The sequence below is a fragment of the Bos javanicus genome, chromosome 4 (genome assembly GCF_032452875.1).
Source record: "Bos javanicus breed banteng chromosome 4, ARS-OSU_banteng_1.0, whole genome shotgun sequence".
NCBI lineage: Eukaryota > Metazoa > Chordata > Mammalia > Artiodactyla > Bovidae > Bos > Bos javanicus.
In genome coordinates this window covers 110,846,038-110,864,586 of record NC_083871.1, presented here as the reverse complement: position 1 = coordinate 110,864,586, position 18,549 = coordinate 110,846,038, and the positions used below count along the sequence as shown (strand labels likewise).

At 38.9% G+C, this 18,549-nt stretch overlaps 1 protein-coding gene across 1 annotated transcript in view; it reads right to left on the bottom strand.

Moving 5' to 3' along the window:
* Window positions 1-18,549, bottom strand: part of CNTNAP2 (contactin associated protein 2) — a 2,325,186-nt gene that overhangs the window by 1,620,727 nt on the left and 685,910 nt on the right. Inside the window, exon 3 of the mRNA XM_061415014.1 lies at window positions 16,088-16,198. Coding sequence (XP_061270998.1) covers window positions 16,088-16,198 — 111 coding nt within the window. The remainder of the gene's footprint in view (window positions 1-16,087; window positions 16,199-18,549) is intronic.

The following is an 18,549-nucleotide window of genomic DNA, read 5'->3' as shown; positions in this document are numbered from 1 at the left end:
TTTCAGATGTTAGTCTCAGTGAGACATCTATTTGAATGTAAATTGTTGGCATTCCAGAAGCCAATTATCATGTTTCAGACCTCTAATAAAACATCGTGCCTGTCTATCTCTCCTTAGTGAATCCTTTCCACTTTATTGATAAATTGCTAAGAAGAATTTCCAAACATATGTCATATCAATAGGAAGAACAGTTCCAAAGCTCTCACAATAAATTGAGATGGAACTACAACAAAAGGCTAGCATCTTTTCTCTCTCTCTTACTCATTGAACAGTATCCCTTGTCTCTGAGTCCTCCTCCCCAGAAATGCAAGAGGCACGTGTGGTCCTGGTGGGCATCTCTGGGCCTGTCCATCCACATTTCTCCTCTCTCTGAACCATAGGAAGCTGGGCTATGGACTAAGAAACCCTTAATGAAATCATGTAAGTTGAGGAGTATTTTTCCTGGAATCATAGCACTGGGACATATTCAAGAAGCACCCCTAAGATGGGTCACTTGGGCGTCTGCTCCCAAGTCTGACAGCAACTGTTTGAGAGTCAGGTGCTTGCTTACAGGGAGGAGGTTAAGCTATTGGCGGGTTTAGTAATATCTCTCTTCTCCATCTGGGCTTCCCTGGTGGTTCAGAGAGTGAAGAATCCACCTGCAATGCAGGAGACCTGGGCTCAACCCCTGGGTTGGGAAGATCCCCTGGAGGAGGGCATGGCAACTCACTCCAGTATTCTTGCCTGGAGAATCCCCATGGACAGAGGAGCCTGGTGGGCTACAGTCCATGGGGTCAAAAAGAGTTGAACACGACTGAGTGACTAAGCACAGCACAGAACTCTTCTGTTACTGATGCTTAGTTGGTGCTAGCCCTTTCAGTATAAGACTCATAAACAGTATTTGTTGTTCAAAATACAAGCATTTCAAATTTCTCTTTCAATTGTGGAAATTCAAGCACAATAGTATGAATTAAAACCCAAAGGCATTTTGTGCTTCTCTGAAATTCTCTTTGAAGTGAAGTGAATTGCTCAGTCGTATTCAACTCTTTGCGACCCCATGGACTGTAATCTGCCAGGTTCTTCCATCCAGGGAATTTACCAGGCAAGAGTCCTGGAGTGGGTTGCCATTTCCTTCTGCAGGGGTTCTTCCCGACCCAGGGATCAAACCCGGTCTCCCGCATTGCAGTCAGACTCTTTACTGTCTGAGCCACAAGGGAAGCTCCTGAAGATCCTGAAATTCTCTTTAGAAAATCACTTCCCATCATTCATGATTAAGTCTTGAATTATCTGTAGAGAGGAGAGGCAACAATTATTTTGAAACAATTGGCCAGATCTCTGTTAATTTACTTATTCCAATACCTGGTAAAAAGAAGTTGGAGGAAAAATGGAATAAATTCCCTTGACAGTCTCTATAGGTTTCCAGGAAGCATGATCATTCTACCAAACAGTAACAAAATGAAAGGCAAATTCTAACAGTGCTGAAACCTTCCTTTGGAAGAAACAACTCAGTGATTGAGAATGACCATACAGGGGGATATTGTTATTACTAATCCCAGGTTATGTCAATCTCATACCAAACAGAGATCCAGCTTATGGCATATCTAGTAAGATCTCAGACATTTTCTATTTTGTGGTTGAGTTTTATTCCTGTTATTCATTTCCTTTCACTTTGTACTGACTTACAGCTTTTTCTCCATGTGTGTTTTGAATATTAAAAATGTTAGTGACTTAAAAAATATTGTTCTGTCAGTTTCTAGCATATTGGTGCTGCACATCGATAGTTTTTGTTTTTTTTTTTTACTCTCTTATTTCAGCGTTTTTCTGGAAGACAGAATGTTGCTCTCATTGTTTTGTTCCAATCTTTGGCTGTTCTCACATATATAATAATTCAAGTACAGTAATATCCTTTTTTTTTTTTTTAACCTACCACCTCATATCATCCAAATACAGAAACAAGATTGAAGGAACATAGCTTTGGGCTAGCTTTTGAGTGTACGGGGAAAAGAAGGGGGTGGGTTTTTAGAAATTATTATTACATGTAAATATTTAAAATAATGTCTTTATTACTCTTTGAACACTTAGAGGCAAGATAACAAGCATGCAAATGAATCACATAGTCAGTATATACTCAGGAATAACATAGAGAAATATGTCTGTTTATTTTCTTAGCCTCCAGTGGGAAAAATTTACCTGTTCTAAAATCAACTCAAAAAGTATTACAATTTTTCCTAAAGAGAAGCTCACATAGGCAAGGAAACATGTGGAGAAGAGAACAGTGAGTGATTTTTGAAATCAGAAGAGTCTGTTTCAAATTCAAATGCTCAAATCTGCTTTCTGTTAGCTGTAGCCATGGGCAAGAATATAAACTTTCTTGAATTTAAGTTTTCTTATACATAAAACAGAGCTGTATTCCTGCTAAATTCTTTCCTAGGGTTTTTTGTCAGGCCCCAAGGAGATGATGTGTGCATGCCAACAACTGTTTCTATCTGTGCGTATTTCTTCTGTGCTAGGCACAATTGTAGATGCTAGAGATGGTAGGGCTTGTGTTCCATTCACATCCAGCTTCACGGACTCAGAGAAATAAGGCTACTATCCAAAACTGTTTACTAAGTTCTGAGATAGGAAAAAAAAAAAAAATATATATATATATATACACATATATGGCACACCTTAAAAGACCTCACTTAGCCACCAGGGATGACTTTTGGACAACTATTGAAGGACAAGCAACTTAAAAAGGGTTGATGCTATGTATGAAGAACAACCTATATAATTAAAATCTGGAGGCCCATAAGAACTGCTGATAAGTTAATACAGTTAAGATGTGGGCTGGCTGGGGTGGGGGCAGTGGAGAAACACTTGGCCTTCCTGGCCTCCCTGGGAAGCATTTGCTGTGGACTGCTTGCCCTTCCAAGGTGAGGAAGGGTCATCACTTCTACTCTGTCTATGTGTTCCTCCTGTTGGAACTATTCAAAGCACGGTTTAATCATTCTTTTTCTGGGAACTCTATTTGACCCTATAGGAAAGCATGGCCTTATCAAAGAAGAGGCTCCAATAATTACTTATGAATCTCTAATACCACAGAAACATGTAGACCACAGAAGCACATGGTTTTGACTTTCGCTCTCTTTAGAACACTTGAGAAGGAACCGTAGGGGAGGAAACAGCGTGTTTCATCATCTTAACAGTACAGCCTTACAGGGCTTATCTCATGTTCTAAGCATCAGTTGAAAGTAAAAAGCAAAGGAACAAAAAAAAAACTTCAATCAATAATCCTCTGATATTCATATGTGCCAGAAATTGGCTAGGGAAAAATCCACAAAACATGTGTACTTACACATCGTTCACACATATGCTCTGGCACAAACCTTTTAACACAGAACAGTTCACCCTGGAGGCAGAACAGTCTACCTGGCTGCAGATGTCTGGTGACATGGAGATAGCAGATAAAATTCAGACAAGGACCCTCTAACTGAGATAAATAGCACCACCCACCAATTTTAAAGTGGAAAAACAGGTACAAATGAAATAAATTCCAGAAGCTACTGAGGAACCAAACAAAGCAAAATAAAAACATACAACTTGAATTCCTTGCATTGCTAAGAAAATAAAAATAGCTAAGAAAAAAAGCAAGATAAAAAGTGACCTTGGAATAAAAACCAGAATAAAGCTTTCTACAATTTGTGTTTGCATTTTAATGTTAAAGAGGCAAGAACAATAAAAGTAGACTGTTTTGAATGTCATGGTTTATTGTCAGCAATATTCATGTCAAACATATATCTTGGTTTTAAAGAAAGGAAATGAGTAAACAATGCAGCTGTGGACTGCTCATTTGCAGAGTGCAGAAAGGGCAATGCACCAGCGGAGGCTGGGCTGATTTGAATTGTTATTAGTGACAGTCTTTTCAGAATTTGTATTGCAAGACGTGAATATAAAAGAGCAGGTGAGTCTCATGTTTTCATTCTTCCCATTGAAAAATGGGTGGAAAAAGTCATTAATTTGCTCAAGGTAAAAGGCAAGGGCCTATTCATTGTGATAAGCATGACCTAACCAGGTTGCTAATAGAGCTATTACTAGATTAAATCCTCCCAACTGTCTTGGAAATAACTTGGCCTCTTTTTTCTCTTATTGAATGAAATAAGGGGGAGGAGGCAAACAGGCAAAAAGCATGGAATGTTCTCTAATCATAGTAGGAGGAGATATTGAAAATTAATGAAGAGTCACTCATCTGTTGCAGAAGGAAGGTAATTATAGGATTTGAAGTGTATTTTTCACACGTGTGGCTGTTTGGGCCGTTATCATGTTGAATGAATCCGTGCTCTTGTGCAGTGTTCCTCACTGGGCGGTGACCTTCATATGATCAGTTGATGTGAATTTCCCAGACAGTAACTTGAAGGCATGCCCTGCTCATTTCTGACCTTCCTTTCTTCCCAGAGCTACACTGTGGCAAAAAGGACTCACAGTGTATTCCTCATGGGTGAGACACAGATGAAAGGACTGATGGAACATGCTTTGGCACCCAAAGGCACCTGTTACCACGTGGATGCAGCAGCTAAAACCGAAAGCCTCATCTGTGAAAGACATATCCTGAAATACGAGGGGCATGCTTTACCAACTCAACATCATTACCTTGATGGTAACTGTTACTCATTTTAAAAGCACTGGGAGAAACCAAGGGGACCATTTCTCAATTGATCTGCATGAACACTCTACAAAACTGATATTTATATATTGACATATATATTTTTATATATATATATATATATATGTATATTTAGAAGTGATGATAATAGCAGTTACTATGGTCTCTTATTCTCTATTACTGTCTGGACCCCAGTTGGCTACAACAGGGACTAAATAACTTGTGAAATAATTTTTTTGAAACTGAAAAATGTTAGCAAATACCCACTCTTGATTTAAAAAATTATCTCAACAGAGAAGCAGTAAGCCTCTGAAGTTTAAAGTGAATGGAAATCTACGCAGTAAATATAATTCAATATACTTGTTCATTCATTCAGAAAATATTCTTTGAGAGTTGACCACAATACTGTGTTAAAGTGCTTTGGGATGATGCCAAGAATTATCTTTTAAAACAAATACTTCTGATCAGGTACAAATCATTCACATAAATTCTCCTCTTTCTTGGCAGAGATGTGGAAAGTATTAAGGTCTCTCTTTGAATAAAATTAGCAAAGAGCAAAGGGATAATTAAACATTTGATCTCTAAGCATACCACTGGCATCTATTTCGGAATGGTTTAGAAAGAAAAAAATTCAACTTGTAGAAACTTTATTCCGTAAATGTTTTCTCCCAGATATCCTGACTACTTTCAAGTTATTTAGTGGGAAATACTTCTGTGCACAAAGGAAGAAGTAGTCCAGACCATGAGATTCTTTAAGTGGCTCAGGAAGTTTTAGACTGGGGAATTGTGATCGATCTTGGCTACAAGGTGACGGTGTTCAGAGATGGCAAGGTCCCAGAGATCATCTCATCCAACTTTCTCATTACAGCAGTGACATAATTAGGGAAATTAAATGAAGGGAAGAAGTAGCTCAAGGTCTCTCCAAGGGTAAAAGAGAAACCTACTTCCTCTAACTCCATAGCAACACATCCACAAAGAGATATTTAATCTGTTCATCTTCTCAAAATACTATTTAAGTGTATTTCTTTACTTCAGATGTCAAGATTTCCCACCCCACATGCCCTAAACTTTATAAGGCAAGTACCAAACAGCATGGTTTTCAATATTGTGTGGAAAGGAAAATTAGAACACATAATATAAATTTCAGTGTAGACAATCGGGTATTGATATTGTGATATAAAGAGAGTGTTAGAAAAGTAATCCCAGAGTCATTTAGAAGATGGCAGCTTATGATTTTCTCGGTAGGAAATATGCACTATGGACATGGCAAAAGAGCGACTTCCTTCAGACAATTAACATTTCTTCATTTCAAATGCCCGGAATCTAAGAACTCCCTTTCTCTGAGAATAGCATGGAAACATGTACATACCACATGTAAAAGAGACAGCAAGTGAGAATTTGCTGCGTGACACAGGGAGCTCTCAACACCTTGCTCTGTGACAACCTAGAGGGGTGGGATGGGGAGGGAGACAGGAGGGAGGTTCAGGAGGGAGGGGACATATGTGTATCTGTGGCTGATTCTTGTTGATGTGTAGCTGAGGCCAATACAATATTGTAGAGCAATCATCCTCCAATAATTGTATTTTGTTCTATACTTCTCAGTATTATACAATTATAATCTTTGATAATTAAAAAAAATCTGCTAAACCAAAAATCACCGTCCATCATATTCTTATCATACAGCCTTGAAAAGCAGTATTTTTAGAAAGAGTAAGTAGTGAACTCATGGGACACAACTGTAATTCCAAGCATATTAAACAAACCCTGTTGAAAACCATTGATGTACAGAATGTTTGGCTAAATTGTATAAGAGTTTCTTTCAGAGTGAGACTGTTCTGCTGGCTCTAAAGATATTTCATAATGAAGAGACTCTTTCTAGTTCTTCTAGAGAGTATCACCATACCCAGTATTTGCCTGGCTGATTTAACTGTGAAAAATGAAAGTGAAAATGTTAGTTGCTCAGTCTTGTTGGACTCTACGACCCCATGGACGATAGCCTGCCAGGCTCCTCTGTCTATGGAATTCTCCAGGCAAGAATACTGGAGTGGGTTGCCATTTCCTCCTCCAGGGGATCTTCCTGACCCAGGCATCGAACTTGGGTCTCCTGCATTGCAGGCAGATTCTTTACTGTCTGAGCCACCAGGGAAGCCCATAATTGTGGAAAGGCTGTGTATATGTGTGTGTTCATAGCTTGGATTCACATCACACAACTTGGGAAACAGTACTCTATGAGAAATGCTACAAAAACCAGCATATATTTCTATAGGGAACACAAAAGAAGGTATTACAATTTCATCATTATAAAATTTTATGCCGAGCAGAAACATAGTAATATTATTTGCAAATTAAAAAGGCATGTCTAAACAAATTTATGAATCATTCTCCAGTAAACAATGCTTCCAGCATTCAGTAATTTTTCAAACACATATCAGTGATACAAATGTATACTCTATTGCACATTTAATTTTTCAAAACTCCCAGTGAAGTAGAAAATTTGATTAATATTTGAGAATTAAATTTAAAAAAAAGTAAAATTTAGTATGTTAGATGGCAACTCTCATTCAATTGAAAAGGCGAATATAAAGACCTACTAATATGAAGAAGACATTTCAAATATATTTTTAAAACTAGTCAGAATTTTAAAAGATGAGGGGAAAATGATATTTTTATTCTCCCTAAAGTCCAGAACAATTGTTTTTGGCTTTTCTGTGTATCTCAAAATTAATAAATATATATATATTAGATTGGATTCTATAAGATCTAATTCAAATGATATACAAATAGTAACAATAACATTTGAAAATCACAGATGTCAGTCCATTTTTACTGAAAGAATTTGAGGTCAAAAAAGTAGGGGGACATTTAAGCAGTCTAAAATTTGTGTAAAAAAAATCATGAAAAAATTTAAATGGTATTTTATTAATCTTTCAATTATTACAATATCATTTTTTATGTGATGATAGAAGAAAAAAACACATTGGGAAATACACAAAAGCTAGCAATATCTTTTTAAGGAGGCATTGTTTTTGTAATGAGATACATATTTCATGTAATCTGTGTTATAAAGTATTAATATATGTGGTACCATTTAGGTAGTTGAGGGTAATTGATCAGAAAGAGACTAATATTTAAATGCAGTACACTTTGTGTAGATTATTTAATCTTCACGATGGTTCTGCAAAATTATGTATTTGATTACATTTCAGAATATAAACAGGGGCACCATATCTGTAGAATTTCCCTGGTAATACATCAGGAAGCTGAGACACAGAAAGTCAAGATAATTGACTAATACCATCCTCACCCTTGGTTGATTCTGTATTGGAATCTAGTTATACATGGATACAGCCACTCTTTTTCCACTACTTGGTGCCACATGAGAGCTGGCAAAATCAGCAGGGCTTTGCAAGAGAGTAATTTGAAGATGAAGAAGTATAACCTGTCCAAGAGGAATGTCAAATATCCTGAGAAGCTACATAAGAAAAAAAGTTCTCTGGACTTATTAATTATTATTATTTCTTCTTGCTCCCAAAGATCTGATCTTAAAATGCAACCTCTCCCAGTAATACTTGGACCAAAGAATTCATATTAAAGCACAATCAATCATCAGTGAGTGGATTAAGAGAAACACTGAATAAGTGGTAGAGGCTAGAGAAGGAAAAAGAAGGGAATTAGTGGAGTGGAAGCTGAAAAATGGCCAGGAGCATGGCAAGTGGAAACTTTAGTCTACCTCATACTAAGCCTGGATGCTGTAGTCTAAGGGAAGAGCTTTCTCATATAGATTGAGTACACTACCTGATCTGGTGGATACTGATGGCCAGGCCTGGGCAATGGAGAACTGAGGAATGGATCAGAGGTTGGAGAGAGCAGCAAAGCAGCAGCAGGAGGCATTAATGGCACCAAGTCCTCATGGAATCATTGTAGCCTATTTCCTAATCCATAGTGTCCCAGCTACTGTTCGGGGTTTAATTCGTTGTGACAGCTCCTTTTACTACTTAGAGCAGAAAGGGGAGAAAGAATAGAAAGAGGCAAAGGAGGGCTTTCACAAACTTAACTCAGGGACATGAGAACTGACGGTGCAACAGAGGAGATAAAGCTCCACTTTCCATGAGTAGCAGGAATGAAACTCGGAAGAGCAGACAAGGTACGGTATGATGACTTGCTGAGCCACCGGGTTCTGCAAGAGGCGGTACAATATGGTAAGTGTGAGAGTGTGGACTGCAGAAGAGGTTGGCATTCTGCTAATTACCCTCTTGGCCAACAGGAAGCAGAAAAATGGCGAAAGCAATGATGGGACCAAGCTAAGGCATCAAGGCATGATAGGAATGCTTTAACTTCAGCGCTATATTTGAAGGAAAGGGAAGAGATGGACTTGTGGTTCTTTTTTGGATATAAGTGTGAACCATTAAGAGGCCTGATCCAGTGGTCTTTCCAGATGACTCTTTTAGACATATTCCTCCTCAAAGTGCTCATCACTTCTATGGCCTACAAATGCAATCTGTTCTCCCTGCTGGAGGACCTAAAGGATGTACGTGTTCTAAGTCACTTCAGGTGTGTCCAATTCTTTGCAACCCTATGGACTGTAGCCCACCAGGCTCCTCTGTCCAGGAGATTCTCCAGGCAAGAATACTGGAGTGGGTTGCCATGCCCTCCTCCAGGGGATCTTCCAACTCAGGGATCAAACCGCATCTCTTATGTCCCCTACAGTTTCAGGTGGATTCTTTACCACTAGCGCCACCTGGGAAGCCCCGCCACCATTACAAGTCTCTGCCCTTGGGTTTAAGAGAGAAGGTGACAGGTTCCTAATAGAGAAGGGATTATCTAAGAAGCAAACTTAAAAATCTTTTTTTTTTTTTGTTTTTTTCTCTAAAAAGAAAACTTCTGAGGAGCAGCAAGCAGTTCAGTATCTACTAAGAAAAAGTAAGTGGCAAGGGGGTGAAACTCTTGAGAGTTCCTTGGACTGCAAGTGAAACTCTTGAGAGTCCCTTGGACTGCAAGGAGATCCAACCAGTGCATCCTAAAGGAGATCAGTCCTGGTTGTTCATTTGTAGGACTGATTCTGAAGCTGAAACTCCAATACTTTGGCCACCTGATGCGAAGAGCTGACTCATTTGAAAAGACCCTGATGCTGGGAAAGATTGAGGGCAGAAGGAGCAGGGAACGACAGAGGATGAGATGGTTGGATGGCATCACCGACTCAATGGACATGGGTTTGGGTGGATTCCGGGAGTTGGTGATGGACAGGGAGGCCTGGCGTGCTGCGGTTCATGGGGTCGCAAAGAGTCGGACAGGACTGAGTGACTGAACTGAACTGAAGGGGGTGAAAGAGACTTGTTGCAAAATCATCATCTCTTTTCACATTCTATCTTTGGGTTAATTCCAATGCAGCACTGATAACATTTCATGGTTTTTAATCAGGAGTTCTTTGGTAACTAGATTTATTACAATCAGCTCAGGCCAGAGGAGGTGATTATTAGAATTAGAAAGGTGAGTTTCCCAGGCGCAAGGAGAAGTGAGGCACACAGGCAGCGGAAGGGGAATGAGACCAGGGACTTTTCCATCCTCTACCTAGACCCACATGCCCCGGACCCTTCATCTCTTCTCTGGCATCTGCGTCACTCCTGTCTGTCTTATTTATATGTGGCCTGCCATGCTTTGGGGGCTTCCCTGCTGGCTCTGCAGTAGACTCCGCCTGCAATGCAGGAGACGTGGGTTCAATCCCTGGGTTGGAAAATTTCCCTGGAGTAGGAAACAGCAGCCCACTCTAGTATTCATGCCTAGAAAATGCCATGGACAGAGGAGCCTGGCAGGCTGCAGTCCCTGGGACTGCAAAGAGTCAGACAGGAGTGACTGACTAAACCAACACCACCACCATGCTTTACCCAGTAGTTCTCTTGGTTCCTGAGTTTATGTTGCACAAATGAAACAGAGGTTCTGATGGCATCAGCTGAGATTGTGGGTTCTCTCTCATCACCTGTGGCTAAGTGGAAGAATGACTGTCCCTTAGGGGAAGTAGACAGTAGAAGGCATGTGGAGAAAACAGTTTGGGAGAAGAAATAGTTGGCATCTCTAATGTATTTTTTCTAACAAGGTCATTGTGAAGATCAAGGGGCATTTAGAACCTATATGGAGGCATTTTATAATCTGTAAAGTACTATATAATAAGGTGATGGTTATCTCACACAAAATTCTCAAAGGTTTAATATCTGTGCTATGTTTTGGGAAGAGTCATCCATCTATTTGCTATTGAGTCAGAATGACACAAGCCTGAGAAAGCGCCAGTGAATTAAGATAAATCCAGAACACAGACTGTAAGAGGTAGATAATGTTCCAACACAAACAAAACCTCTTAAAGCAATAGGCTTCAAAAGACATGATAGAATTACAAGTGGGTTTTTTCATTTAAACATCTTGCCCCCCCCCCCCACCCAGCTTGTTATGTTTCTGTCCCTGACACCAAGCTTGCAGCAGATGGATTTGTATCACAGGAACCCAAGAGCTAAACCCCATTCTGTAAACGTGTGTCAATCTGTCATCTGAATGTATATTTGCTTTTATACTCTGCTTTTCTATGTATTCATAAATCTAGCTCTCTAAAATGTATTTGAAGAATATCATTTAAATAAAAGATAAAACTTGAAGCAATGTTTATCAACATAATGCCTAACTGAATTTGTTTTCTGTATTTGTATAATTAGTAAATTACACTCTTTCATCCTTTTCTGTTAGTATAACATCTCCCTGCTTTCAAATGGTTATGTGGTGTATAAATCAGATGATTCTTGCCAATAGTCAAGTAAGAAAACATATCTCTAGCATTTCTTGCCTCCCTGACATATTCTTTATATTTTTTCTCCCTGTGGAATGCTGTGCTGGCTTTAATTTTAAGATACATAATTTTCTGCTGCATGAAAAACAAAACAATTCTCAATCAATGCTGGTCATTAGCCACTTATATCTTAAAATGAATTTCAGTCAACGTGACTCCCCTTCCAAGGGTGTCTGCATATAAAATTTATGATGGAATAAAAAATTTTGTTTTTAATTGAAAGAACCATATGTGGAATTTTTTTTTTTCTTCTAGAGGAAGTAATCCTCCTCTCTGGTATTGCTACCTTGATCCACAGTGAGGTTATTAACCAGGGCCAAGCTAGCCCTTCACATGGGTGTCTTTTATGTATATGCACAGGAGCAGCGACATGATGAGTGCAGATATGGCCACTGTGAGACCATTTCAAACAGGTGGATAATGTGGGGTGAGCTAGGGGAGGGCGTTATGGGCAACTAGGCATGTACACCACTGAGAAGCAAAAGAGGTCTCTGCGAGGTAAAATATAAGTAAATAAACATCCTCGCAGAACATATGTTGGTAAGATGGGCCGTAAGTAAGTGCTAGACTATAGCACAGACGAGGCTTTTCCCCTGTGAACTACAGCATTACATTTCTACCCCAACACATGTAATCCACTATATCAAAAATCAGAGCGAAACTGCCAAACAACTAAGAAGCCATAAACATTTTAAGTAATATTTTGCTTTTGAAACAACTTTCTTATAGGAAATGCATTGTATTTATGCTTCTATTTATATACATGTGTGTCTTGGGCTTCCCTGGTGGCTCAGACAGTAAAGAATCTGCCTGCAATGCAGGAGACCCAGGTTCAATCCCTGGGTCAGGAAGATCCCCTGCAGAAAGAAGTAGCTTCCCACTCCAGTATTCTTGCCTGGAGAATCCCATGAACAGAGGAGCCTGGCGGGCCACAGTCCACAGGGTCACAGAGTCAAGCATGACTGAGCAACTAACACTAACTACTGTAGATACAGATGCATACATTCTAGAAACTATAAAGAAACCTGTTAAAAAGAAGATGAAGACATTACTCAAATGCCATCTTCCAGGTTAAAAAAGAAAGTTAACATTTTAGAAGTTTAATTTTAGATACCTTACTTTACATATATGAGTAGATAAACACCTCTAAATAATTCAAAGTGGCATCCTGTACTATTTTTAAAGCAAAAATATTTTAATGTAACTTTACTTGAATGAAAGCAACAATAAAAATATTGATGTTTCTTCAAAAACACAAAAACAAAATAAATCTGCACTTAAAAGTTATAGCATCCAGTGGCCTCCTGCTCTGAAAGTTTGGGGAGAAAAAGCATATATCTAATCCCATAGTTTGGTATTTAATATTTTAGATTCCACATCTGTAACATTTATGCTCTTTCTACAACTGTAATTCCTAGTTGTCTTGTTGTTCAGTTGCTAAGTTGAGACTGACTCTTTGAGACCCCAGAGACTGCAGCACACCAGGCTTCACTGTCCTTCACTATCCCCTGGAGTTTGCTCCGCTTCATACCCACTGAGTCGGTGATGCTCTCTAACCATCTCATCCTCTCCTGCCCCCTCCCTTTTGGCTTCAGTCTTTCTCAGCATCAGGTCTTTTGCAGTGAGTTGACGATTTGCATCAGGTGGCCAAAGGATTGGAGCTTCCACCTAAGCATCAGCCCTTCCAATGAACATTCAGAGTTGATTTCCTTTAGGATTGACTGGTTGATCTCTGCTGTCTAAGGGACTCTCAAGAGTCTTCTCCAATACCAATGTAGTCATGATCTTATATTTAAATGATTCATTGCTCAGTACCCATCATTGGACCATGGTTTCTTTATTCTTTTTTTTCACTCATCTCACTGTTGGTTGGGTTGTTTCATTTGTATGCCCAAAGAAGTCACACTCTTGACATAACTTGACTTGCTCAAATTCACTAGGTATAACATTTCATCGGTATTCTTTTCCCACAGAACTTCCTAACAAAATATTTTGAGATTCTGCTTCCTTTCATTAAAGTTACTTTTGATCTTTCAACATCATGATACTTCTTTTAGGGAATATCACATCCTCTTGATATCAGGAGGTATATGTACGATTTCTTTTCCCTTTTATATGTTGTCCCACATTTATTAGTACTGGACTGGTCGGCATCATAATTATGAATTTGGGTATGGCAAGTTTTCTGTTTTTTTGGGGGGATGGTTGGTTTAGTTTTAGTTAATTTAATGGAAAAGGAATACATTAAATTTTTCATTATTTGACATATTGAAGGAAAATTTTTGAAAACTTGTTTAGTAGCTCAGTTGTGTCTGACTCTTTGCGACCCCATGGACTGTAGCCTGCCAGGCTCTTCTGTCCATGGAATTCTCCAGGCAAGAATACTGGAGAGGGTTGTCATTTCCTGCTCCAGGGGATCTTCCTGACCCAGAGATGGAACCCACATCTCCTGCCCTGGCAGGCGAGTTCTTTATCACTAGCGCCACCTGCTGCTGCTAAGTCGCTTCAGTCGTGTCCTACTCTGTGCGACCCCATAGAGGGCAGCCCACCAGACTCCCCCGTCCCTGGGATTCTCCAGGCGAGAACACTGGAGTGGGTTGCCATTTCCTTCTCCAATGCGTGAAAGTGAAGTCGCTCAGTCGTGTCCGACCCCTAGCGACCCCATGAACTGCAGCCCACCAGGCTCCTCCGTCCATGGGATTTTCCAGGCAAGAGTACTGGAGTCGGCTGCCATTGCCTTCTCTGAGCGCCACCTGGGAAGCCCTAATCACATAATAAAAAGACTAACTACACAGACACAGAGAACTCTTTGATGGTTCCCAGAGGCAGGGTGTTGAGAGTTAAGTAAAATGAGTGAAGGGAGTCAAAAGGTATGAATTTCCAGTTATAAAACAAGTCTTGAGGATATAATATGCAGTATGCTGACTATAGTTAACAATAATGTCCTACATATGTGAAAGCTACGAAGAAACTAGACCTTAAAGTCCTCACTGCAAGAAAAAATGTTTGTAACTGTGCATAGTGATGGGTGTTAACTAGGCTTACTGTGGTGATCACTTTGCAATACATACAAATCTGCATACATGAAATCATTATGCTGTACATTTGAAACGAACATAATGTTACATCAATTATACCACAAATTTAAAAAACAGCACATTGAAAAAAATAGCTGATGAATACCACTTTTAAATCAAAGCTGTATATATATATATATATATATATATTTGAAATCTATATTCTTCTATGTTTGTCTGTGTATCTCTTTCACCAATTGTTTTCTGATTATGATAACTTTATACTTTCAGGAATTTCTGTATATATATATATATTATTCTATTTTTTCCTTATGTATTTTTTTCTCCCTTTTTTTCTGATTCTCTCTGATATTTTTTTCTCTCTTTGCTGATATGTTTTCTTTCTTCCCATCTTCTTTTCTCCTCCCCCTTTGGGTTCTCTCCAATTTTCTTTTTTCAACCTTTGTTTTTGCTTTTTCTTTCCCTGTTTTCCTTCCTTCTTTAATTTTTCACATTTTTTCCCTGAATTTGTTATGATTTAAGCTTAGCATCTCCTGTTTTATTGAATAAAAATTATGGCCGCTGTCAGTTAATACATATTTATCTAAGAAAATACTGTATCTTTCCAAGTTGTCATTCATTGATATTTATACCAGAATTTCTTTGAAGCAAAAGAGTTTTAAGTTTCTGTTCTTAATTATCTTCTTTTATCCTCTATTAGCTGCTGTCCACTTTGAAATCATCATTTACTAATTATAATGGTACTATGACTTTAAAGTCTAAAAGTAAAATTTCAGCTGCAAATATACAAGTTTTTTCACATGACTTTAATAACAAAGCTAAATTCTGGGCACTAGGGGAGAAACTGCAAAGAGTCATAATTTTTCATCCTGCATTTTCAATAGAAACTAAATGTGTACATTAATAAAAGGAGAAAAAGCAGTTAATACAAAGTATTCTTCCTCATGCATGGTGCACATATTTGGAACCTATTCTTTTTAACATCTTTCTAAATGATTTTCTGATTAACAAGCATTTCCTTAACTCAGAATTTTTATGTCATTTTGAATTCATTATCATATAAACTCCAAAAATTCTTCCTCTTCATTTTACCATCTCCTATTTGCAGCTCATTTTTTTTTTTCTATATCACTCCACAATGGTTGTTGCTGTTTAGTAGCTCAGTTGTGTCTGACTCTTTGTGACCCCATGGACTAAGCCCACTGTCCTTGGGATTTCCCAGGCAATAATACTGGAGTGGTTTGCCATTTCCTTCTCCAGAGAATCTTTCCAACTAAAGGATCAAACCCACATCTCCTGCATTGGCGGGCAGATTCTTGACCATTAGCGCCACCTGGGAAGCCCTCCATAGTGGCTACAAAAAAATTCTTCCTCTTTAATACATCATCTGTTATTTCCAGCCCAATTTTATCGATATCATTCCAAAATAGTGGCTATGAAACAGGCTTATAGGAAGTGTCTGTGACTGTCAACAGAAGTGGGAAGAATGATTTTGGTTGCCAGCCATTTAGCTGTTGTACAATAAAATATACTTTAAAAATGCTGCATAAATATATGTTCTTATGTAACACATTTGTTGACAAATGAAATTTGCCTTACCCCCTCGCTTGTTGATCTTGGCATAGCCAGGTGAATAGCTCCCAGACATGGAGGATGAGCTGCTGAAAGCTGCATGGTGTAGTCCAGACACAAGGGGCTCATCACATTTTTCTGAAAAGAAAATAAAGCCAGATTTAATAAAGACTGAATGATCACTGGCATATTTTTTGTTAAAAATCACTATTGACTACAATGAAAATTTCAAGATACATGATATATATAGCAAACAATTATAATTTATACAACTTAACACTGATGATTCTAATGAACCCTAGCACAATTTCAATAGCCTTCTGATTTTCAAGTTATAACTATGATAAAGTTATATATCATATTATTATTCCAAAAGACTTCAATGCGTGCCTGCTATCTCAGAATCATGAATAAAGTTGTGGCTGGTTATTTAACAAGATTTGGGATTTGGGGGTCTTGTCAAAATCTTCAGTTATTTATTCACTCTAAGGATGCAGGGTTAGAAATATGAGCTTGGAGGAGGGAAGACCAGGAGGAATAATATTCAAACTAAAAAATTAGGAAGGAGGTACCAGTAAGAAAGAACACAAGATAACCACCAACACGAAAGCCCTGCTGTCTAAAGTATTAGTCAGTTCTCATTATACTTGACCAATGAACTGCACTGGAGTTCTAATTTTCACTTGGCTTCTGCACTGGCATGAACTATTTTCCCCCCTCCTTCTTTACTACTGCTGACTCTCCCATTCCACTTTGATGGCTGGTTCTCACCTTCCTAGTGTCTATATACGTTAAAGTGCCCAGGACTCAACCCTTGGCGCTCTTCTCTGCATCCTCTTGGTCTCTGGGAGACTGCATCAAGTGCTATGTCTTGTCATACTGGAGTATCCCCAATCCTACCACCTCACTTTGCCTGATCCCCTGGTCCAGGCAGCCATCAGCCGTCACCGCTGTGAATGCACAGTCTTCCTTCCTCCTCCTTTGCCATAGTCCTTCTGTACACAGCAGCCGAAAGGGCAGTTTAAAAAGTACACAGGTGGGTAAGATAGTTATTGCACTCAAAATATCCTCTGGCTCCTGCTCTCAAGTCACTTGGAATGAAGTCCAAGGTCCCCCAATGGCCCACAGCAGCCTCTGCACTGGTCACATCCTCCAGCATCGTTGTCCTTTACCGTCCAGCCACCCTTTCCTTCTGACTGCAACTACAGACCTGCTCCTGCCAGGACCTTTGCTGTCACTCTTCCGACGACCTCAAGGCTCATCCCTCACCTCCCCCAGGCTCTGTTTAGTGTTATCTCTCACAGTGCAGACAAGTTTTCCCAGTCCACCCAGCTATACAAGTTCTCACTGCTCTCACTCTCTGTACCACGCCTTGCTCTATTTTCCTTCATCGCATTTACAGCCATCTGATATGTTGTGTTTTCATGCATTCAATTGTTTGATTGCTTTTCTCTCGCGTGACATTAGAAGCTCCATGGAAATAAAAGTTTTGAGAGTTCGCTTAATGCTTCCTTTCCAATGATCTGAATAGCACCTGGCACTTGGCATACACTCTAATGATATTTGTAGAAGGAAGGAAGCAAGGGAGGGAGGGAGGAAGATGGGGAGGGAGAGAAGGAGAGAGAAAGGGAGGATGGAAGGAAGGGAGGAAGGAAAAACAAAGACAACTACACTTGACACACTCAAAGAGTCTCAAAGCATGATGCTACATTACAACATGACATAGTACCTAAGTTTTAGAGAGAAGGTCCTAAATCCCCAACAAGTGTTTACATGTGCTCAGTATTTTGTTTAATATGACACAGAACTACACTGTATATTCTAAATGACTTCTCTCTCAGATATTCATATACAGGGGAAAAACAAAAAACTAGCAATAGAAGGAATGAACTAGTTTTCTTGAAAAGTCATTCAAGTGGAGTGAAGTCCCCAATGATCCTGGGGAAATGAATTCATTTTCATTATCTCACCACTTGAGTGTGTACAAAACTGAAGTTAAGAGGAACACATCCATCCTTGTAAAACATAGTTAGATTTCTTACTTTTCTCAGTTATGCTGCGTGTGCCTCTGAGCAATGTGGCATGTGTGTGTGAATATATTTCCCAGAAAGTTAAATGTAAATGACTGAAAAGAGGAACATAACATTTATTTTTAAAGTATCAGTTTACAAAGTGAGGATCCACAGTGAAGGGTTTCATATTAATTGTTTAAAAACTTACTATTATTTTAGCTGCCGTTGATCACACACATAAAACCCTGATTTTCTAACTTCTGTCTCAGTCTAACTTTGTACAACTTTTTGATGTAAGTTCTGCATTGAATTTTAACGAGCAACTATTACTTCAGAATTTTCCATTATTTTAAAAATGTGCTAATGTTTGCTCATGTTTATTTTATTCACTCAAATAAAACAAAATTTTATGACATATAGACACTATTCTATACAAAATACACAATCAATAACCAAAAAGGACCTACTTTACAGCAC